At 43.2% G+C, this 23,114-nt stretch overlaps 2 protein-coding genes across 3 annotated transcripts; both read left to right on the top strand.

Moving 5' to 3' along the window:
* The first annotated feature begins 102 nt into the window (after window positions 1–102).
* LOC101168581 (ATP-dependent zinc metalloprotease YME1L1) lies at window positions 103–7,762 on the top strand. Of its 2 annotated transcripts, none has more exons than XM_004081172.5 (18): window positions 103–253; window positions 724–843; window positions 2,049–2,217; window positions 2,738–2,842; window positions 2,918–3,030; window positions 3,125–3,272; window positions 3,357–3,440; window positions 3,769–3,942; window positions 4,020–4,172; window positions 4,249–4,381; window positions 4,454–4,516; window positions 5,492–5,604; window positions 5,690–5,845; window positions 5,927–6,078; window positions 6,163–6,289; window positions 6,399–6,472; window positions 6,968–7,054; window positions 7,131–7,762. In XM_004081172.5, exons 1-18 carry the CDS (start codon window positions 218–220, stop codon window positions 7,269–7,271), a joined length of 2,148 nt encoding a protein of 715 aa, XP_004081220.1. In that variant the 5' UTR covers window positions 103–217; the 3' UTR covers window positions 7,272–7,762. The 2 variants fall into 2 exon arrangements, with proteins under 2 accessions (XP_004081220.1, XP_020568132.1); XM_020712473.3 differs by having other exon boundaries at window positions 3,357–3,464.
* Window positions 7,763–9,406: 1,644 nt separating this feature from the next.
* pks1 (polyketide synthase 1) lies at window positions 9,407–18,429 on the top strand. The gene is given in 6 exon segments (NM_001309031.1): window positions 9,407–9,455; window positions 9,532–9,685; window positions 9,768–9,928; window positions 10,001–10,204; window positions 10,268–10,449; window positions 13,024–18,429. Coding segments are annotated over 6 exon segments (6,156 nt in total).
* The last annotated feature ends 4,685 nt before the right edge of the window (window positions 18,430–23,114 follow it).

The following is a 23,114-nucleotide window of genomic DNA, read 5'->3' as shown; positions in this document are numbered from 1 at the left end:
CGTCATTTTGTAGTCAGTTTGACCTCGGACGCCGGTGGAGGACCCGTTTGCCGTTGTTAGCTAAAAAAGTTGTGTAACTACGAAAAGTTGTGTAATAAGAGAAAACAAAAGGACGCCGCTCGAGACGGGTCTGTTTCGTTTACGTGTTAAAGAAGGTTTCTACGGTTGGGCCCATCCTCTAGCTGTTCTTTAGGGGGGATAATTTGTCCGACAAATCATGTTTTCCCTATCCACTTCGTTTCAGCCACAGCAGGTAAGGAGACTAAAACTGTCCGTTGGACGAATAATATTTTTAAGTCCACATTATAATACTATTTATCGAGCTTGTTTGATGATGCAGCGCCGAAGACCTTATTTAATTATTGTTTATGGATAAAGGCGACAATTGTAGTCAAAGGAAATGTATTTTTGCTAATGCTAATCATGTCAGCACCGACTGACGTAGCTCACCCCAGTGCTTATAATGTGTTACATCAGTGTTACATCTGTAGCATAATGCGCTTTTGCTCGCTCCCAATCATATATGCATCCCAGCGGGTATTTTTAGCCTTATATCCAGGTTATATAACCTCCCTGAACTAGACAGGAGATAAAGAGCAGCTGGAGCAAACTAGCTCAGTCAGTCCAGTTAGGGAATCCAATTTTTGTAAACACAGATTAGTGCGTTTCAGTCTGTGATGTTACTACACATTTACATCATACACGTGACTTGTCTGCTTTCAGATGGTAGTGCCTTTAAGTCAGCTCATCAGCGCCTTCCACTCCCTGAAGAACTCGGCCACAGCTTCTGTCAAAACCCTCCACACGGACTTCTCTCCAGAGCTTTCTTCTCACCTGAAAGAGGTCAGCCGCAATAAACTGCTAACTGCTTTATTATAGTTGCTTTTTTTTTTAAATGCAGCTCAAACATTATTATGTTTTTTTAGAGTGACCTTGAGGACCAATGAAAAGTGCTTTGAATTATATAATGTTTATGAAGCAATGCAAATAAAAGATTCACTCCAAAGTTTGAGACATTTCTCTGATGGAGGACAAAATGAAGCTAAGAACTGAATTTCTGAGTATTTCTTTATTCAAATTGTTGTGATCAGGAGCAGACGATAAAATGCAGTTGGAAAAAGCTTATAAGTGCAACACACAGGTATTTCGATATAGAACATACACTGGGCGGGGCCTCAAGCTTCCTCTCTGCTCCATTCTGATCATCCACCTGCAGACAAACAGACCCATAAACGACTTTGTTTTCCTTGTCTGAGCTGGAATCTGGATCCAAACTGTACGGCTGGATAAATACGATATTTGTGTTTCACCGCTAATGTTAGGCTGGGGCTGTAAGCTAGTGGAAGAGTGTGTGAACAGAGGCTTACTCTGTCGCGCCCACAAATCAGAGGTGAATTTCTAAAAAAAAAAGAAGCCCTGCTGCTCTGCAGAAACTATGTCCTAGAAAACGACACTTAATTTTTTTGATTTTGGCTAAAAACGGCATCATTGTAATGAAAAATACCACTTTGAAAATAGATCAAAAGATGATTGGAGTGGGACTTTAAGTCATCGTTATCGCAACCAGAGCATTTTAGAACTTTTATTCCTTTGAAAATAAATGTTTATTAGAATTTTCACTTTTTAAAATTGTTACCAACTTATACATTTAAGGAAACAAACTCTCCTCCAAGAGGTTTAAACATGTAAACCGGTGAACATTTCCTTTTTGATGGTCGTGACTTGCTTGTGTTGATGTGCATCCATGTCACTAAGTAGCTCTTAGAAATATTGAAGAGCTGCAAGTTAATTCATAAAATCATAAGCTTCATTATATTTATAGGGGATGCTGGGAAGTCTTGTCTGTCCTGAATGAACTGAAATCCAAAATGGTTGCATCTGCAGTGGAGTTTGTGTTGCTCTTCAGAGTGAACCATTTGAGGCGCTACTGGATTTAACTTTATAAAATGTGCTTCAATCCGTAAAGTGCAGCTTTAAATATGCAAACAAGTCTTCTGTCAGAATCTACTGAAGCTTCATGTCACATGACTTGTTGCTGTTCTCCGTAGCCGAATGTGAGTCTGAGGGATCTGGGCCTGTCTGAGATCAGGACCAGTCATCTGGATGAGCTGCTCAGAAGGTTACTACCTCCACCGGGACCAGAGACGCCTCCTGCAGCCAAGTCCACATGGACGACCAGTCACATTTCAACAACCAGCTTCTTCCACAACAAGCACGGTGAGCAGGAAAACATTTGACAGTTTTTTACCCATACTAAATAAAAACTAAGCCCACAACGGTCAATGAAGTAACTCGAAACTGACAAAGTAAAAACAAGAAAAACTGTAAGACATCTCCAAGCAGCTGGATGCTCCTGTGACTCCAGCTGCTCATGTTATTCTGAGGTTTAAGGTCCACAGGACAACTTTCCTGGATGTTACTGCAGGAGCAAGAGACGATAGGCTACACATGGAAACCAAAGACATTAAACCTTTAACAGCTGAGACAGTTGGAGGCGTTTGTGCCTGACATGTGGACCGAAGCTTCCACTGACAGGAGCAGAATTACTTTAGAAGCTGTGGACAAATATTGGGGTTTGAAGAACTTGAATTTCTGTCCAACATTCAACTTTTGTATTTTATTTTTACTCTGCATTTTGTAAATCTTCAGTGACTTTTGTTGGTTTTCTTTCATCAGAGGGACTTTTCCCTCATCAGACGGCTCTTGTAATTGTCTTTTCCGTCGGTTCCTCCTGAAGGTTTTTCTCAGAGGGGCTCGGTGCGTCTTGGCTCTCCGGTTTTCCACAGCAGACAGCATTGCGGCCCCCTGCAGGAGCTCTGCCAGCAGCTGCACCTCCTTCCCGGTGAGAATCACCTTTTGTTGACCGCGTTTGCCTGAAATGCCGCAGAAATGTCTCATCCTTCACCCGTGTTTGCAGTGGCGGTCCAAAGGCGGGGTTTCAAGACTTTTAGACTTGCAAAGGGCAGGCGGGGGGAGTCAGGTTACGACGGCCCTGCTGAGTCGGATGCGTACACGCCAGCTTTCATGAAGGTGACCTTCCTGATCTGTAGTAGTTGTGTTGCACGTGGCTCCATGCATTTGAAGTTTTGAAGCTCTGGATGAATCGGCTTCATGTCCTCCACAGGGGCTCCTGAAAGACAAAGGAGCCGAAGCCCACTCGCTTGATCAAGTGGTCAAACAAAGAAACCTCCCAGAAAACCAACAGGAGGCCTTTAAGACCGGCTTCTCCGAGGGATTCATGAGGTCCCAGGCCATAACCCAAAGAGCACAAGGCATGCGCTCCACCACTCTGAGACAGACGCTGCTTTGCTTTGTTTCTGTTTTTGTTCTGAACTGACAGCTTTTCGTATTTACAGACACACTGAGGAGAACCAGGCTGATCCTGCTGGTCCTCCTGCTTATCGGCATTTATGGCCTGTCCAGAACCCCCTTTTTCTCTGGTAAAGGCTCCTTTTCTGATGCTGGTTTGTTTCAGATTTTATTCTCTCCTTTGCCTGAAAAATGAAAGCACGACTCTGCGAGCACGCTCCGCTGAGCCAAAACTCTGTCCCGTCTGCAAGGAACCAACAGAAAACGCAACAAGCGGCAAAAGTTTAGTCCGACACGAGGATCCTCTCCATGCTGGAGTGTGCACGTGGATTTGTGTGCATTGTATTAATAAATGCACGTCTTTGAAGCTAGATGTGGATTCTCGTCACAGCTGTTCTTTCATACATGGTCGTGACGTAGAGACGTTTCATGTAGAAGATCCCCTTTTTTCTTTGACAGTGAGGTTTCGGACCACGTCGGGTCTGGACTCGGCGGTGGACCCCATCCAGATGAAGAACGTGACCTTTGAGCACGTTAAAGGCGTGGAGGAGGCCAAGAACGAGCTGCAGGATGTGGTGGAGTTCCTCATGAATCCTCAGAAGTTCACCGTTCTGGGTGGAAAGCTGCCAAAGGGTAAAATCACAGCTTTGATTTCACCATTTTTTGAGTATTTTTGTTTTTAACATAACAGCATTTGTGAATCTTTCCAGGGATCCTCCTGGTTGGGCCTCCTGGAACCGGAAAAACTCTTTTGGCGCGCGCTGTGGCCGGGGAGGCCGACGTGCCTTTCTACTACGCCTCCGGGTCGGAGTTTGACGAGATGTTCGTGGGCGTCGGTGCGAGCCGCATCAGAAATCTTTTCAGTGAGTTTGCAGAAAGCCGTATTATAAACGTCTGTTATCAAACCAAACTGCAAGCGGTTTGATTTGTGGTTTGCAGAGGAAGCAAAAGCCAACGCTCCCTGCGTCATCTTCATCGACGAGCTGGACAGCGTCGGCGGGAAAAGGATCGAGTCTCCCATGCACCCGTACTCCAGACAAACCATCAACCAGCTGCTGGCAGAGATGGACGGGTCGGTGGCATTTCCATCACGGAGTCACTGATGTGGAACGGTTTCCCATTAACGGTTTTTCACGGTTTACAGATTCAAACCTAACGAAGGAGTCATCGTCATCGGCGCTACAAACTTTGCTGAGGCTCTGGACAGGTATGTTGGCATTTTAAATTAATTTAAATGATTATTATTAACGCTTATTATGACCCAAATTATTACAGAAAAATTTTTAAATAAAAAAAAATAAAAAGCTAATCAGCATCAGGATCTTATCGACTTTACAAATACAATCTTTTTCAAACGGTGTTTTTTTCGTCTGCTCCTGAGTGACAAGGATTTGAATAAAGAAATACTCAGAAATGCCTGAAGAACACAATAAAAAAACACAAAACCCCACAGTTGTCATCGCAGTGGGTCTTCCAAAGGATCCTCTGTGACTGATTTGTCCTTCAGGACTGCGTTTGTCTCGCCTTCGTCCTGAAGGAACTGGGAGGAGCCTCAGGAACCTTCATGACCCTGAACAGGACCAGACGATTGATATGTCTGTCTTTTTTCCTCTTTATTTAAACGTGTAGTTCAGACTTTAACAAGTCAAAGGTTGGTTTGACTCGTTCTCTTATCTCGTTAAAGTTTGCTGACATTTGGTTGTTTACTTTGCTGCTTTAAATTAGAGCAGGCCAGGATGTTAACTTGTTTCCTAAACATTGTTTTATTTCTTCTTTCTAAATTTTAGACTTTGGTCACTCATATACCGTAATTGCTCAAACATAGAAAGTTTCAAATCCAGTGTTTCGTGGGGCTATGCCCTAAAAATAACCTGCCAAGTAGGATTATAGATGTTTTAAGGCTGTAAAAGTCCTCACTGAACACATTTTCACACTTTTCTCTTTATTGCTGATAGTTTTTGTGAATTTAAAAGTACGCTTCCTGATTTTTTTTTTGGTGAACTTTGCTGTTCTTTTGTGTCAAATATTTAGTAGCCGGAACATTTTCTTCTTAAAGACAAACATTTTCGGATGTTGCAGCGCCTAGATGGGCTGATGTTTCCCGTGCACAGCAGTAAAACCTAAACCGAGCCTTCATTTTAGCAGCCAAGTCATTCATCCTTTCTTTGCTGGTTCCCGTCAGTGCGCTGGTGCGGCCCGGGAGGTTCGACATGCAGGTGACCGTCCCCCGTCCCGATGTGAAAGGACGCACAGAGATTCTTAAATGGTACCTCTGCAAGATCAAAGTGGACCCAGGTTTGTTTGATCTCATCAGAACCTGCTTTTCTCCTCTAAGGGCTCGATTGTTTTCTAAAAGAACGCAGTGCTTGTGTTGCCACAGACATCGACCCGGAGATTATTGCCCGGGGCACCGTGGGCTTCACGGGGGCGGAGCTAGAGAACCTGGTCAACCAAGGAGCCCTGAAGGCGGCCGTGGACGGGAAGGAGATGGTCACCATGAAGGATCTGGAGTTTGCTAAAGACAAGATCCTGATGGGTGAGCGCACACGCCGCTCTGCTGACCTCTGACCTGGTGAGTCAGCGGCATGCAGGACTTCATGCGTGGCTTTCCCTCCAGGTCCCGAGAGGAAAAGTGTGCAAATCGACAAGAAGAACAAGACCATCACAGCGTACCACGAGTCCGGCCATGCCATCGTTGCTTATTACACCAAAGAGGCAATGCCCATCAATAAGGCCACCATCATGCCCAGAGGACCGACTCTCGGCCACGTGAGCATCACGCGGTCTCATAGCACGACGTAACTCTGGTTTTTGTTTCCAGCTTTGATGTTTCCTTTGATGTTTGGGGTGAAGGTGTCCATGCTCCCGGAGAACGACCGCTGGAGCGAGACCCGAGGGCAGCTGCTGGCCCAGATGGACGTCAGCATGGGCGGCCGCGTAGCAGAGGAGCTCATCTTTGGAAACGAGAACATCACCACAGGTAAAACCTCCTGGCGAGCCCTGAGCAGCGTGGGATGTCAGAGCTGCACAGGTGGACTCTGCTTGGCTCCTTCATCGATGTTTCAGCCTCCTCTTCCTCTCCTGTTTAGGAGCCTCCAGCGACTTTGATGGCGCAACCAAAATAGCAAAGATGATGGTCACCAGGTTCGGCATGAGCGACAAGGTAAACGTTTGATTTTAAGGTGGAGATAAAGTTATGATGCCCTGAAAATGTCTGATCTCAACCAGTTTTCTCCTAAAGAGACTCGTCCCGTTTCTCTAACGCTGCCTGGGAACAAAAACTGTGAAGACTGCTTTTAACCTAAAATCTAGTTTTTTGACAAAACCACAAACCATAAACATGTTCAAGTTATTTTTTCGTGTATTTGTCGTCTGTATTTAACATTTTAAACAGAAACAAAGGAAAAAATCTTCAAGTTTAGGTTTGACCAAAAGAAAAAGAATTGATTGAGTTCATATGGGGTCAAATTAGGATCAGCTTACAGTGAATGAATTTGAAAAAAAAAACAACCATTTTGTTGATAATGTAACAGCTTTAACCCACAAAGAAGCATCAGTGTGACAGAAAAACAGCAGAAATCGTTTAAAACCCTTTTTTTCTGAATAAATCACGTTTGAAAGAGTTTGTTTGTTGAGTTAAATCTCCCGGTGTGTGCAGCTGGGAGTCATGACGTACGGAGACGTCACCAAGCAAAGCCCCGAGACTCAAGCCGCCATCGAGCAGGAAGTCCGAGCTTTACTGAAGGTGAGACTCCACCCCCTCAGACGTTGACTCCGCCCCCACATGTTGGTCTGATAACCGCTGATAATCGTCTCTGCAGGACTCGTACGAACGCGCCAAGAACATCCTGAAGACCTACAGCAAGGAGCACAAGAAACTGGCAGACGCTCTGCTACGATACGAAACTCTGGACGCCAAAGAGATCCAAATGGTTCTGGAGGGAAAGCCTCTGGACCACTGATACCACGGCAGACATGTTGGACTGTAAATATTCCTAAAACTGTGCCGTCTGGAGGCCTTCTGTTTGCTTTTTATTTCTCTCCTCAATGTGAAGCAGAATGAAACGGTTGCTCCGCCTCCTCACATGAGCTCTGTTTTTCAGTTTTTGGGGCACTTTGCAGTCCAATCCTTTGGATTAAGTTCTTCATGATCATCGGTTACAGATTTATTGGTGACATTTTAATCGTCAGCAGCACGTCTCCTGACCTGCAGCTCAGTACAAACCGCCGTCTCCCTTCTCTCCATGTATCATGTCTTTGCAATCAGTTATTGTGTTCTTATTTATTAAAGTGCCCAAAGGTGTGTCGTCTCTTTTCCCGATGCATCCCCGTGGCAGAACAGCTGTGACTCGTGAATGAGAAGCGTGTAAATATGAAAAAACAATCTCATGGAATCGGCTCAGGGCTTCAAGGCCTCTCAGGCTCAAATAAAGAAAACCTGTCTAAAGGTCAACTGTGTTTGTCATCAATGGTTGCAGCAAGAATGACCAAAAAGTACTACACTTTAGTTTATTTTATGAAGTATACTTGAGTAAAAGTGTGGTAAGTTTACAACAGACCATGTATGTACTGCAGGAAGTATAACTGAGCAATATAGCCCAATATTACAGCAATAGTCGTCTCACAGGGCTTCAAACCGAAAAAAACTTAAATCATAAAGATCAAAGTCATAGAATTCAATAGGTAATGGCTAAACAGACTTTCAAATTGGATCATTTTAGGCCTACAAGAAAAAGATGTAAGGAAGGAAACTTCAAGTACCTCCTTACCTTTAGTATAGATTAAATATACTTGAAGTACACTGAAAAAGACTACTCTTTATTATGGGAAGCCTAAAGAATTTCTTTAATTCTTATCTATGTATTTATTTTTGGTAACATCTGACTTCAAAGTTTAAATAAATGTTTGTTTTTGATTTTGCATCCGTAGAAACCGGTGATTAACCAGAATCGCCATGAATTTTATTACCAAAAGCAAGCGTTCAAAGTAAGATTTTTAGTTCACAGGTACAATTCCAAAATTCTTTAGAAGAGCAATCTTAAAGTCCTTCTCCCATCATCTTTTGATCTAATTTTTGTATCCTTCCAGTAGATTTTAATGATCATTATGCCATTTTAGCCAAAATCTAAAAATCTGTGTTGTTTACGCAGATCAGCAGGATTCATTAGAAATTCCAGCTGAGACAAGGAAAACAAAGAAGTTCATGGATCTATTCGTCTGCAGCTGGATGCATGAGAATGGAGCGGAGCGGGGAGATCGAGGCCCCCAACGAGAGTCTACGACCTTTTACAGACAACATTTTCCCATCTGCTCCTGATTCACAACGATTTGAATAAAAAACTCAGATGTAGTTTAATCACAAATTTCTTTACGCATTTCCTCCATTATCAGAAACGAGCCTCATGAACGTGTTAAAAATACCAAAATCACCATTTTCATCAAAGCGAATCTTCAAGATTATTTAAATTAGCTGGATTTCACGGTAAAGTGCAGCTTCTTGTTAGTAAAGATTTTGATTTGTGGGAAAGCAGTTCAGGATTGTTGAGTCTCAGTCTGAAATAAGTTGCTGCCATGAATTCTGAAAACAAAAATTCAGGTTTTGGAACAATTTTATTTCCTATTCTGAATTTTAAAGCCCACTTTTAAACTGACAAACCAGTCAAGCGCAAAACTGAGGTTTCATCATTTAATTTGAGCTTTTTTTATGCTGTGAAGAAAACGCCAGAGAACGGGAAGAAAAAGTGAAGAATCAAAGCAAAAGTTCTTACAGATATCTGGAACCTTCTCCAAATGAATCTGAAAGAATTTAAAGATAAAAGCATTTCACAAATAGAAAAGGTGGTGAAACTGTTTGAGTTCTTATTTCTTCTCTTGTAACAAGAAAAAGCCCAAACAAAGACCCCCTTCAGCCGTCACCAAATGCTTTGTCCTGTAATCAGTGGATCAGGTTCTGCCTGAAGATGAACCGGAACAATGTCTGTTTGTCTTTTCCATGTGACTTGATGTTTAAATGAGGCTGTGCGGCTGCAGGAGCTGCAGTTCTACCTGAAGACACCTGAACATCAGACGGACTTCATGATCGCCTCTTAAAGCCACCATGGAGGACGGAATAGCCGTGGTTGGGATGGGATGCAATTTCCCAGGAGGTGCGACATCATTTTGATAGTAAGCTTGTGATTGTTTTTTCCTTCTTTTATCTGCAGTAACGGTTCCATGTTGCAGGTGAGGGGCTGGAGAATTTCTGGAAGGTTCTGTTGGAGGGACAGAACTGTGTGGTGGACATCCCCTCTGAGAGGTTTGACACCAGCTTTTGGAGCGATGCTGATGCCACCAAACCTGGAAAAACCCCGACGACCAGAGCCGCTCTGATAGACGGGTGAGCTTTTCCTCCACTCCCACCGGTTGCTCGTCTTTTTCCGCAGGAATTGTGATGGGTTTGCTCCGTTTTTGTCTTCCAGGTTCAATGAGTTCGACCACATGTTTTTTGGCATCTCTGAGGCGGAGGCAGACGTCATGGACCCCCAGCAGAAGCTCCTCCTGCAGTGCTCGTACAGGGCCCTGGAGGATGCGGGGACTTCCATTGAAAGCATCAGTGGGAGTAGAACGGGAGTTTACGTGGGTACGGCATGTTCATCCCATTAAGAAGAAATCCGACAGTTTTCTTTTATAACCCATGGATCTGCTGCTGCAGGTCTCATGAACAGAGACTACGAGATGCTCAGGAACAACAATCCAAACACAATCAGCCACTACAACGCCACAGGAACAGCCACAAGTGTTGCAGCCAATAGGATTTCCTTCACCTTCAATCTCACCGGGCCTTCATTCGCCATCGACAGCGCCTGCTCTTCATCTTTGGTGGCTCTGCATGTAGCCTGTCAGGCCATACGCCTAGGTAACCGCTTTCATGACTGCATCATTTGGTCGCCACGGTTCCATAATGATCCTTCCCCTCTAGGAGACTGTGAGATGGCGCTCTGTGGTGGAGTTAACTGCATAATAGAGCCACGAGTGTTTGTGGCTCTCAGCAAAGCAAAGATGACCTCTCCTGAAGGAACCAGCAAGCCTTTCTCCATCAGAGCGGATGGTTACGGCCGAGGGGAGGGCTGCGGGGTGCTGCTTCTGAAGCCTCTCGGAAGTGTGAGTCTTTATTTAAAGTCCTGCACACATTTGAGTTAAAAAGTAGGCCCAAAAACGCAGAAAATCCACTTTATGATGTTAAAAACATTGATTTGTGGTTTAAATGCCAGCATTTTTGCACATTAAACCAATGAACATGCAGAAATGTTACTGGTACTATATATTATTTAGAATAAATAATCCAATAAAGTCTTCATGGTTGCACTTATTTGCTTTTTAACTCTGTGAAGCCCACTACATGAGCAGTAAAGCTCTCTACGTCCCCCTAGTGGAATGAGGATGAACTACAAAGTGAAACACTGGTTTTTAAGATCATGGATCATGCTAATGGGCCAGTTGTTCAAAGGTAAGCTGATCGGATTTTGGTGATCGGATTGGATCAAATCTTGAAAATGGGTTGTTCAAAAGGGAAAGAAGGAATCTGAAATCAGATTAGATCACATGTCCAATTCTAGTTTTAATCTGGATCAAACCTTCAGTTTGTGTTGTTCAAAACTTGTCAGTAGGATTTGGATAACTTTGATCCAAAAAAACTGGATTATCCTGATCCCAACAGGGGGTAGGATTTAAAGGTGGATTCCAGGAGGGAAATGTAGAAAAACTTTAAAATTGGTCAAATAATACGTTTGTTTCATTTATACTTTTATTCATATTTTGCACTTGACTTGTGTAACCATTGTAACAGTGATAAAGTAGATATAGTAGACATAGGCTACCAATTAAGCTATTCAATAAAGTAAAAACAATGAAATACGAAATAATCCCCGAAACAGATTTCAATAACAAACAAAAATCATATATTCAATTCATCACGGTATATTAATTTCAAAGAAACAATCATCAAAGATGAGCCTTTCAAAAATAATGTTGGAAATGCTGGTCTCTCCTCCTCAGATAAAAAAAACTCCCTGAACATTGTTTATTTTGTTAACTATTGGACATTTAGCCATTTTATTTAAGACGTTTTCAAAATATCCACAATGTATTTGTTAATGTATATTTGTTTTTTTATTTTTTGTGACTCAGATGAGGGGTCATAAAAGAAATTATGAATGGAAGTGGATTATTTTTGTGTTTTGTCTCAGAATAACAAACTCTTACAGTGACCCCATGTTGGCTCTTTTACCTGTTCCTTACATAGCTGGTATCCCGTGTTGTGATATGTTGTCCCATTTAGAGCACAGGTAATATGGATTTGGTAATCTTGAAAACTGTGTATCTGGTTCAGGATGATCCAGTCCAATGTTGCTTTGAAAAACCGGCATAAAAGTAAGACGGATAACCTGATCCTGCATAGGATAAAATGTGATTTCCAAATCCGGATCATTTTGATACAGATTAAACGTTTTGAACAACTGGCCCAATGAGATAAGGGGACTCAGAAATGCATGGATCAAATACGATACTAATGGTTGCACAAGCCGACATGGGTTTTTCTCCTATAATCGATATGATAAATGATCTTGCAGGCGGTAATAAACGTTTAATAATAAGACCCCCACCAATCATTGGTCTATTTCCAAAGTGTTCTCAGTGTCTTCTAATTATGACTATGCAGTTTTTTGACAAAAATTTAAAGAAAAGCCTGTCGTTTTCTAGGACATAGTTTCTGCAGGGTGGCATTTGTTCATGAAGCTAAATTCACCACCAGCCTTGGCAATGAAAAGTCTATGTAATTGTGATTGTTCAAAACTCTGGGATTCACTTCTAGCTATGCAAGTTTTTATGACTGTTTTCAGGGTCATGGAACGGCCGTTGTCAGTTAAATCTGGTCAAATATTGACCAATCAGGGACTCATGGATTTAGTTTATCTGGCAAACCCAGACACCACAAACATCCCAACCACATCTGCATTTGTTTTTCAAATAAGGATAAACCAAGGCCTTTCACCTGACATGATGCTAATCCACATCCGCCTTTCTTATGTGCCCAATTCGTAAGATTTGCACCACTTTGACATTTCACACCAAGCCCCTTTTAACTGTAGGTGGTGGTGATGAGCTAGTAAACAGCAGGGGGGGACAACAATAATAAGAAGAAGCCCCTCCCTGCTTGTCCAGTGTGAACACCACAGGCTAAACACGCGTTCTTGAAAACATGTTAAATATCCGGTGTGTACATTGCTTTAGAAATTTACATCTAAGTTGTGGGCGGGACCACTGGTGCCTAGCAACCCTGCCCCCCTTCCCCTTCCTGTTGCCGAGACCTTGGTGCAGGGAGCTTGAAGTTTGCCCTGCATATTTTCCACTTCAAAAATATAATCTTTTTCATACAGCTTTTCTTTCCCGTCTGCTCCTGATCCACAATGATTGGAATTACGAAATATTCAGAAAAGCAATTTTGAGCTTAATTTTCTTCATAGATGTCCTCCATCATGAGAAAACTGTCACAAGAACACCAAAAACACCATTTCCATCAGTTCGTCTTTTAATTTGAACTGCTAAGCATCTTTACAGGGATGGTAAGAGAAGTAAATCTTTATCCAAGAATCACACATTTTCTATTTTTTTTAAATATGTTTTTATACACCAAAAACGATTGACCTTAACTGACCCTACTCTTTCTTTACAAAGGCTAAAAGAGACCATAACAAAATATGGGGGATCATCAGCAAAACCGCCATCAACCAGGATGGACGCTCCGTCACTCCAATCACCAAACCCTCCAAGGTTCAACAGGAGGAGCTTCTGCGAGGAATTTACTCGGACATCGCCGACGTCCAGTACATAGAAGCTCACGGCACTGGAACCCCAGCTGGCGACACAACAGAGGCAGGAAGCATCTCCGACGCCATCGCTGAGGCCAGAGCCCCAGGTTCAAAGACACTGATGGTTGGATCTGTGAAGGGCAACATCGGACACACCGAATCTGCAGCTGGAGTGGCCGGAGTCATCAAGGTTCTTCTGATGATGAAGCACGAAACCATCGTTCCCTCTGTTTTGTACTCTGATGACAGCGCAGGTGTAGACATGAAAGCTCTGAAATTACGTGTTCCAATCAAAGCTGAAAAGTGGGAGACAGCAGGGCCTCAGGGGAGGGTGGCAGGAGTAAATAGTTTTGGGTTTGGAGGCACAAATGCCCACGTGGTTTTAAGAGAGTACACAAATGAAGGTGCATCTGCAGCAACCTGGTTGAAAGTATGCGTACTATCAGCAGCCTCTGAGAAGTCTCTGATTCTGACCATCAATGACACTCACAGAAGACTCAGTCAATCGGTTGACCTGCATGGGCTGTCCTACACATCTGCATGTGGGCGGAGCCACTTTAGACACAAATATAGGAAAGCCTTTGCAGCATCTTCTCTGCCAGATTTACAAAACCAGCTCAAATCTGCAATGAACACCAAGTTGGAGCCCGTCCGGTCCAGCGCCAGGGTGGTCTTTGTGTTCTGTGGAAACGGGGTGTCCTACAGGGGGATGTGCAGCCAGCTCATGAAGGATGTTCCTGCTTTCAGAGAGAAAGTCAAAGAGGTTGAGAGAACCTTTAACCGACATGAAACCATCTGCATCAGTAAATGGCTCTGTGGTGAGGACTGTGATTTCAGCCAGCCAGGCGTTGTCCAACCTCTTCTTTTTGCAGTTCAGGTTGGGCTTGCTTCTCTACTGAAGAGTTGGGGAATCAAACCAGACACGGTGCTTGGCCACTCCATCGGGGAGGTTGCGGCTGCTCACTGCTCAGGTCTTTTATCTCTTGAAGATGCTGTAAAGGTGGTGTATCACCGTAGCTCTCTCCAGAGCAAAGTTACGGGAGGGAAAATGCTTGTCGTTGGTAATGTGGAGGTGGAACAGGTTTTGGAAGTTCTTGCCGTCTTCTCTGGCAAAGTTTGTGTGGCTGCCTTCAACAGCCCTCGGTCATGCACCCTGTCAGGAGAGGCAGATGCTGTAGATGGCCTCCACGAGAGGCTGAGGCTCACATTTACAGATGAAAATCTGTTTCTTTGTGTTCTAGATGTTCCAGCTGCTTACCACAGTCATATGATGGAGCCGGTTCTTGATGACATTGAGAGGCGCATTGGCCCGTTGCATGCCAACAAAATGGAATGCAAACTGTTTTCAACAACGACGGGACAGATGTGCTCAGATGGAGACTTTGTTTCCGGAACATACTGGAAAAAAAACATCAGAGGGCCCGTTTGTTTTGAAAAAGCTCTTCGCACTGCAGTCAGAGATGCTCAGTCTGGAGGAAATCTGGTTTTCGTGGAGCTTGGACCACGAAGGAGTCTTCAGCGATACATCTGCGACACTCTTGGAAGCAACACCAAAGTTCTCTCTGTTGTCCAGCCAGGTAAAGATTTGAAAACCATCTCCGATGCTGTTGCCAGGCTGTTTGAACTTGGAGTGAACGTGGATTGGCACCAGCTATACAGGGGTTGTGAGATGTTGCCTACAAATTTCCCTGTGTATCAGTTTGATAACACAAAGAACAATGTGAATTTTGAAGCTTTGAGGAATGATAACGGATTGGCTGCCATTTCTCATCACCCATTTGCATCCCAAATAAACCAGAACAACAAAGAATTGATCTTCAACCTGTCACTGGACATCACGCCATATCTTTGGGAGCACAAGAACAATGGCGTTCCCATCGTACCCGGTTCTTTTTATGTCGAGTTGGCTTTAGCTTCAGTGATGAAGTCAAAGAGTCCAGTATCTCTGTTTCGTCTCAGTCTCACATTTCAGAGTGTCCTCACTCTCACCTCCAAATTCCAGCAGTTGAAAGTGACACTACAACAGTCAGGGACTGAAACTTTATTTAAAATTCAATCTTCTGCTGGAACACACGCATCTGGCACATGCAGCTACGCAGAAGACCAGCCGCTGTTGGAGGAACCAACTATTTGTCCAGACGTGATCTATCAAAGATGCAAACTGGTTATGACGAGACGGGAGGTGTACTCAGTTCTGTCTGAAGCAGGGTTTGAGTACGGCCCTCCTTTTCAGCACCTCAGTGATGTGCGATATGGGAATGAGCTCAAAGAAGCTGTGACAACCTTGCTGGTTCCTGGTGAAGTCCTGAGACATCTCCACGAGTGTTTCCTTCACCCGGTGGTTTTGGATTACTTTATGCAAATGACTGCTGTTGTAGCACTGGAACAGCTTACAGCGAAGCAGGGATTCCCTTCAGGGATTGCAAGCATAGTGATATCAAGACCTCTGCAAGAGAAGATGGTCATCTACTGTCGAGTAACTCATGCGGCCCCAGAATTCCTGGACGTTTGTGGCTGCTTTTCTACCACAGACGGAAATGTTCTGGTTGAACTAAAAGGAGTTAGAATTTCATTTTTGGATTCAAGTGTTTCACAATCGTTGCTTTTCCACAATGAATCAGTTCCAGTTGGACTCCAAACAGACTTGGAAAACTGTAAGATTAAAGCCATTGTGTTTGAGGACAAGCTCTCCATTGCCAAAGGGCTAAAACCTTACCTGAGTCCAGAATCGGTCCTCGTGGAAGGCAAAGGAAAACTAACCGCAGATAAAGTTCGAGACATGGTGCTTGACTCTCTTCACTCCAACGAAGCTCTGACGGATGTCCTCTTTCTGTGGGGTGTAGAGGACCTCACACACCTATCAGCAGAGATGATGCTGAACTCCCTGGTGACTTGCTGTGAGTTTTTCCGGCAGATTGTTCTAGCCGTGAAGGAGAGCAAGCGCAGCTGCACTTTGCGGGTCATTACTCACAGATCAACAGAAATGACAGTGGATCACGTGAGCCCAGGATTTGTGCTGTCTGGTTTGACACGGGCCTGTGCAGCAGAAGTGGTTGATCTCTCCCTTCAACTCATTGACCTTGCTTTTGTCACCAGTGAGGACATTCAGGTGTTGGCTCGTGTCATAAGAACCTGCAAACACCAGGAAGTCAGGATCAGTAATGGGCAGATCTGGGGAACCAGTATAACACAGACTCAAGTGAAAATTGAAGACTTAGGCCAAAGTGATTCTCCCTTTGAACATCATATGGACTTTGTGCTCCAAACTAACGATCCATACAGAGTGGCAAACTTGTCTGCTGTTCCTGAAAACAAACAGGCACATCCTGTTCCGGAAACGTCAGTAGAAGTTCAGCTAACGCGTGTGTGCGTGCATTCATTTGATTATTTCCCTGTCACCACCTCCCACTTAGACTTTGGCGAAACAGTTTACTGGAGCAAGCATGGCTCACAGAGGCACAAACTGCTAGCTTTAGATTTTAGTGGCATTGTCACAGCAGTTGGGAAGGATGTGCACAGATTTAGAGTTGGTGACCACGTTGCTTCATGCTATGCGGTTGAAGCCACCACAGCCGTTGTGATTCCTGAAGTGGCGTGCTACAGCACAAAGACTCTTCCCTTTCTCAGGGAGACTCCATGTGTGTCCTACTTCATCCTAGCATGGGAGATCCTGCAGAACCGACTCTCTGAGGTGAAGAACCATCCCAGACAGTTGGCAGTTGTCTCCTCAAACTCTGCCTCTGCTCTGGTGAAGGTCTTGGCGTTAACAGCGAGCAGGTCAGGCTGGAACGTCTCTTCTTGGTCTCATGTCGGTCAGAAACTCCAACGCTGTGGCGCCGTGGTTTTTTTGCCTCCGTTCGATCCCTCCTGGCGGGAGGCGTGTGATGACCACGTCAGGCATGTTGTTTTTGTGTGCAGCAGTCACATGTCACCCAAAATGTCTGCAAGAATGTTTGCCCTGAAGAAGGAGGATATTCTGGTGCACAAACTCGATGTGGCCAACGTTCTCCAGAGATCTAATCTACGAGAACAAAACGGAAAAATCTCCAACTGGTTGTCGTCTTTGGGGTTTGATGAGGCCTCTTTGCCTCTGAGAGGGGAGCTGCATGGGGTGGAAAAGTCTGAGTCTTACTTTATCACAACTAAAGTGCAGCAGGTTGTTTTGAACTACGAAGGCACCACCTGTTCGCTCTCTGACATTCCTATTTTTAAGAGGCCAGAAAAACTCTTCAAAAAAAAAGGCGTCTACATCGTAACTGGAGGGATCTCTGGTTTGGGGCTCGAGACTGTTAAGTTTATCGCCTGCAACGGAGGCGGTTGCATTGCAACTCTGTCAAGACGCATTCTCTCGGAGGAAATGCAGTTTGAGATGAATCTCCTGCAGAAGAGATTCGGAGTTTCCATCATACATATCCAGTGTGACGTGTCCTCATTGGTGCAGGTGGTGAATGCGATCTCAGAGATAATCCAAAGATTCCCGTCTTGTCCAATCACAGGAGTCTTTCACAGTGCCGCCGTGTTGCACGACGCGCTGATTCCATCCCTTAATGAGGATCTCTTCAGAAAGGTGCTGCAGCCTAAAGTTTGCGGCGTCCTCAACCTCCACCACGCAACGCTTCACAACAAACTGGACTTCTTTGTGTGCTATTCATCCATCTCTTCCTTCATAGGCAACGCCTCGCAGTGCAACTACGCTGCAGCAAACTCCTTTCTTGATGCTTTCTGTCATTACCGGAGAAACTGTGGCCTCGCAGGCCAGTCCATCAACTGGGGTCCTTTGAATGTCGGTCTGCTGCTGAACAAAGAGCATTTCCAGAGGTTCTTAGAGGCCAAAGGGATGAGGATAATGAGTCTGCACGAAATTCACGAGACACTTCGAATGAGTCTCGTTATGAACAGACCGCAGCAAGTTATATGCAAATTCAACTACAGGAATCTTCACCATCACGTTCTTTCCCAAAACGCGTCTCTGAGGGAACGGCTGTCAGTGTTGGTGGCAGCAAGGCTCAAAGATGGAAGTGAACCCAAAGTTCAGCCTCTGTCCTCCACACGCCAACGCCTGAGGACCGTCATCAGCGAGATGCTGAACACGAGAGAAGAGGAACTGGAGGATGATGCTTCCCTGTGTGCGCTTGGGGTTGACTCCATGTTAGCCATGACTCTGCAGAACAAGATTTTTCAGGAGACGGGGGTAAACGTGCCTTTGGTGCTCATCCTGGATCCCAGCAACACACTCACATCTTTGGAGGAGTTTGTCCACAGCAGCAGCTAAATTCACGCCACGCCTGCGTAGCTTTTAAAAACTAAATATTGCTGTGAAGCCTCAGACACAGACATGGTTTCATTTTGAGAAGCAACCTGACAACGTAGAACATCTGGAACTTAAAAACTAGAATGTCAGCATTGTTTTTCTTCTAAAACCTTCAGTTTGAAGGCTTCTCCTATTTTATGCTCAAATCTCTAGTTTTGAACTATGTTAGAGAGGAAAATGATTGTAAAACAAAATCCTTGATTCATTTTTTTTATTTAAATCCTCATAGTTATCGAGGACAGTTGACATAAAAATAAAAGCCATGCATTTCATATTTTTGTCAAATTTTGTCAACAAATGATCTTTAGGGAGGAATATAAAAATGTAAACCACAAAGTTAAACACTTTGTAAATATTTATTCTTTTTATTTGTATTTTCCAAGAAGGTATCTAGAAAAGGCTTCTTCCTTTGAATGAGTTATTTTCATAATGATTCATTTCTATCATATTGCATAAAAAATAAAGTAGTGATTCCAAGTAGAAATGATATGAAAAGTAGGATGTTGTCTAAAATGATTAATGTTTGTAAATTTGAAAGTAGTAGATTAACAAGAAAAAGTCTTTAATTCTGAAGGTATTTCTATACATTTCTATTTATTTGGTCTTTGCAGGAATAAATCTGTTTTGAAATCATTCTTTTGTCTATGTTTGTAGCTGCTGTTCCTCTCAATAAAATACACTTTTTCAAAAAACAAAAACACATTAATGCATCTTTTCTTCCTTGATTCATTGATTTCTGGTGTACAATTCATACTTTCAAAGTTCAACACCTGAGACTCTGGAGAAGTAAAATGCTGGGAAATGACAACATAAAGGACATTAATTATTGATATTGTCAAAAGATCTGGGGCCTGTTGCACAAAAGTAGGATAAGGGATTAAGCCAGGATATCTTGGTGATCCTGGCTCAATTGATCCCCAATCCGGTTGCACTAAAGTTGGATAGGGGGCAGGAGGATATGTTATGGTATGAATTACCATGGAGATTTATTCTGTGGAGCTAGCCTGCTCCAGACCAGGCTAAATTTATCGATCTATTTAATCTCATCCCTAATGTCAGTCAGCAGTCGCCACAAATGGAAACCAGTAGTTATTTCACTGCTCACTATACATTGTTATCACATATAACTAGACCCACTGTCATTATTTAAACGTTAGTGATCATTAATTTCAATCATTTTGGATAAATAATGAGTTTTAGATGATGTTGCTATCATTAGATAATTTACAGTTTCCCATAGACTATAAGGCTATATATAAAATGATAGAATATTAGGGCCACAGAGGGGAAAAAAAGACACGTCAGAATATTGTGACCAGTTGTTTTAAAGGAGGACAGTTGTTAAAATGACAGATGTGGGGAATTTCGTGAAATTGTACTTCAGTATGGTTTCATAAACGAAGACATGCTGATGTGCCAGAATATGAAGTATCACATTGTCATAACTATCAAAACTGTAAAAAGAATATGTTGCTTTTCTGCAGAAAGAACCAGCCTCATAAATTTATGACTTTATCCTTTTTCCTCAGTGGGGCCCTAGTACTCTGTCATATAAACAAATACACATTCAATATGAATATAAAAACACAATGTGTAACATTATGTTCCTCAATTGAATAAGGACAAAACAAAGCAGGTAAACTACACTCAAAAACGTTCACTTTGAATGAAAATAAAAAAATTATGGAAATAATTTCCATATGATTAGATAGCGTTACTTGAACAAAAATGAATCATATTGGTCCTACTTAATGTACTTAAGTTCAAACTAATAAATTTAAGTTGATTCAATCTAAATACTGCAGTTGGACCCAACTTTAAATTAATATTGTTGCTCACTCTCAAAAGATAAAAGTTGATCCAACTTAATTGAATCACTTAACACAATTTATGTTGATACAACTTAAGTTTTTGCTTTAATTTTATTTATACATCTGACATTGATAATGTTTTCCATAGTAACAACCAATGGGTCTTTTAATTTTCACATCAAAGACATGAATTATGCAGCAAAGTCCCAGTTCACAAAACAGGAGCTCAAACAACGCGAATTCTACCTTACATTTTGTAACATTAACATTTTTCCGCACAAGGGGGTTGGTCATTGTTGCATCTTGATCCAAAAAAGAAGGTCCAAACATAGAAGTGGATGCAACAGTTTTAATTTGCATAACAGAACCTCTCTGTACAGCCTGACCTCATGTCTGTTCTGACTTCTTCTCGTTCAACACACAATGCCACAACTTAGCTAAACTCGCAGGTCTGCCCTCTGCTGGCCACTCAATTACAATACAATATTGAAACACAATCTTCTCATATTCAAGATACCACATCCCCTCCCCTTTAAGATGTTAACTAACTTTCCAACATAGAGGCTTCTCCAAGAAAACATGCAATTTGACGTCAGACAGAATAACATTACACAAAACATTTATTTATTTATTTTTTTACTGAGAAGGTACATCCTTCCGGTGAGATCCAGAGCTCATTGTTGCTCTATTCCTGGAAAGATCTCACTCTAACAAAATCTTTGAGATGTCCTGGTAAATGTCTCTCTCTTTGTGAGCGTCGCAACACAGGTGCAACTGGTGACTCAGGAGGAACCCTAGGGGGAGTCGCTGGTGTTGGGTCACGTGACTCATCTGATAACAGTGTGCTTCCTCAACTGCAACAGTTTCCCCATTTTTGCACAGCTCCCGGTCTGCCTCCGGTTCCCCTGGAACAGTGTCTTGGAGCCTAGCTCGGACTTGATCCACATGCCTCTTCATAGTTCGACCATTCCCGATGCTGACGTTGTACACTGGACCTGATGAGTCCAACACGACTGCTGGTATCCATTTTGGACCATAGGAATAGTTTCGGATGAACACCTTGTCTCCTGATACAAAACTTCTCAATGTTTTCTTTGTGTCATGTTGGTCTCTGTTTCAGTTGTTTTTTCTGAACTCTAGTTTTTACATCCGGCATGAGCAGGTCAAAAGCTGATCGAAGTCTCCGTGACATCATCAGTTCTGCTGGGGACAAACCTGTTGTTGCATGCGGTGTAATTCGAAAACTGAACAGAAATCTTGACAGTTTAGTTTGGAGGGTGTCACCTTTTATCTTCTTCATCCCCTCCTTAAAAGTCTGCGCTGCTCTTTCAGCTAGACCGTTAGAGGATGGGTGGAAAGGTGCAGATCTTACATGGTCAATTCCATTTTGTTTCATGAATGATTCAAATTCTGCACTTGTGAAACATGTCCCATTGTCTGATACCAACATCTTTGGAAGACCAAACACGCTGAAACTCTGCCTTAGTTTTTCAATGGTTATTTGTGAAGTAGCTGATTTCACAGGATAAATGTCCATCCACTTGGAATGAGCATCTACCACCAACAAAAACATCTCACCTAGGAACGGTCCTGCATAGTCCACATGGATTCTGGACCACGGTGTTTCTGGCCATTCCCAGGGGTGTAATGGTGCTGCAGGTGGTGATTTGTGGTGTTTTTGACATTCTTCACATAACTGCACCTCCCTTTCGATGCTTTCATCCATACCCGGCCACCAAAGATATGACCTTGCTAGGCCTTTCATCTTTGACATGCCTGTGTGAGTCTGATGCAGGAGCTTCAGGATTTTGTCTCTGCCTTTGGTTGGAATCACCACTCTAGCTCCCCAGAGCACACATCCATCCCTCACACTTAGCTCCATTTTCCTTTGTTGATATGGCTTTAGCCGGGCATCCGGTTTTGCTGGCCATCCTTTTAGTATGTACTCATGGACTTGGGACAGAAGAACATCTGTAGATGTCCATCGCTTGATCTGTCTGGTGTCCAGCAGTGTGTCATCCAAGACATCCATCATCAAAACTTGTTCAACAAAGTCTTTTTCTGGTGTCGATTCTGGCAGCGGCAATCTGCTGAGTGCATCCGCGTTAGCATGGCTTTTGCCTGGTTTGTAGACAATGTCATACTCATATGCACTTAACATTACAGCCCATCTTTGCACTCTTGGTGAGCCCATTTGAGGTATGGGCTTCTTCATGTTAAAAAGAGAAATCAGTGGTTTGTGATCTGTGTAGATCGTGAAAACTCTGCCATACAAATATTTATGGAACTTCTTCAGAACAAATATTACGGCTAATGCTTCTTTGTCCAACTGTGAATATCTCTTTTCAGCGGGTGAGAGAGTGCGTGACATGAATCCTAGTGGTTTCTCAGTGCCATCTTCCATTCTGTGTGACAACACAGCTCCAACACCATAAGGTGATGCATCACATGACAAAACTAACTCTTTATCAGCTGAATAGTGGATTAACACATCAGCGGAGCTCAGCAGCCTTTTTGACTTTTCAAATGCTTCAACATGCCTCTGTTGCCATGACCACTTTACATTTTGCCTCAAGAGTTCATGAAGGGGGGCCAACAGGGTTGCCAAGTTTGGGAGAAATTTGTTATAATAGTTTAACAAACCCAAGTATGATTTAAGTTCAGTTACATTGGTGGGAGCCGGAGCCTTTAAGATGGCTTCCACTTTCTTTTGCACTGGGTGGAGACCTTGTGCATCAACTTTATGCCCCAAATATTCCACCTCTTTTTGCATAAACTCGCACTTACTTCTTTTCAGCCGCAGCCCCGCTTCTTCCAGCCTGCCCAGCACCGCAG

This window comes from Oryzias latipes, chromosome 20 (assembly GCF_053564925.1).
Source record: "Oryzias latipes strain Hd-rR chromosome 20, Olatipes_Hd-rR_3.1".
Classification (NCBI taxonomy): domain Eukaryota; kingdom Metazoa; phylum Chordata; class Actinopteri; order Beloniformes; family Adrianichthyidae; genus Oryzias; species Oryzias latipes.
Note: the sequence above shows the minus strand (reverse complement) of the source record. Positions and strands in the feature narration are given on the sequence as shown.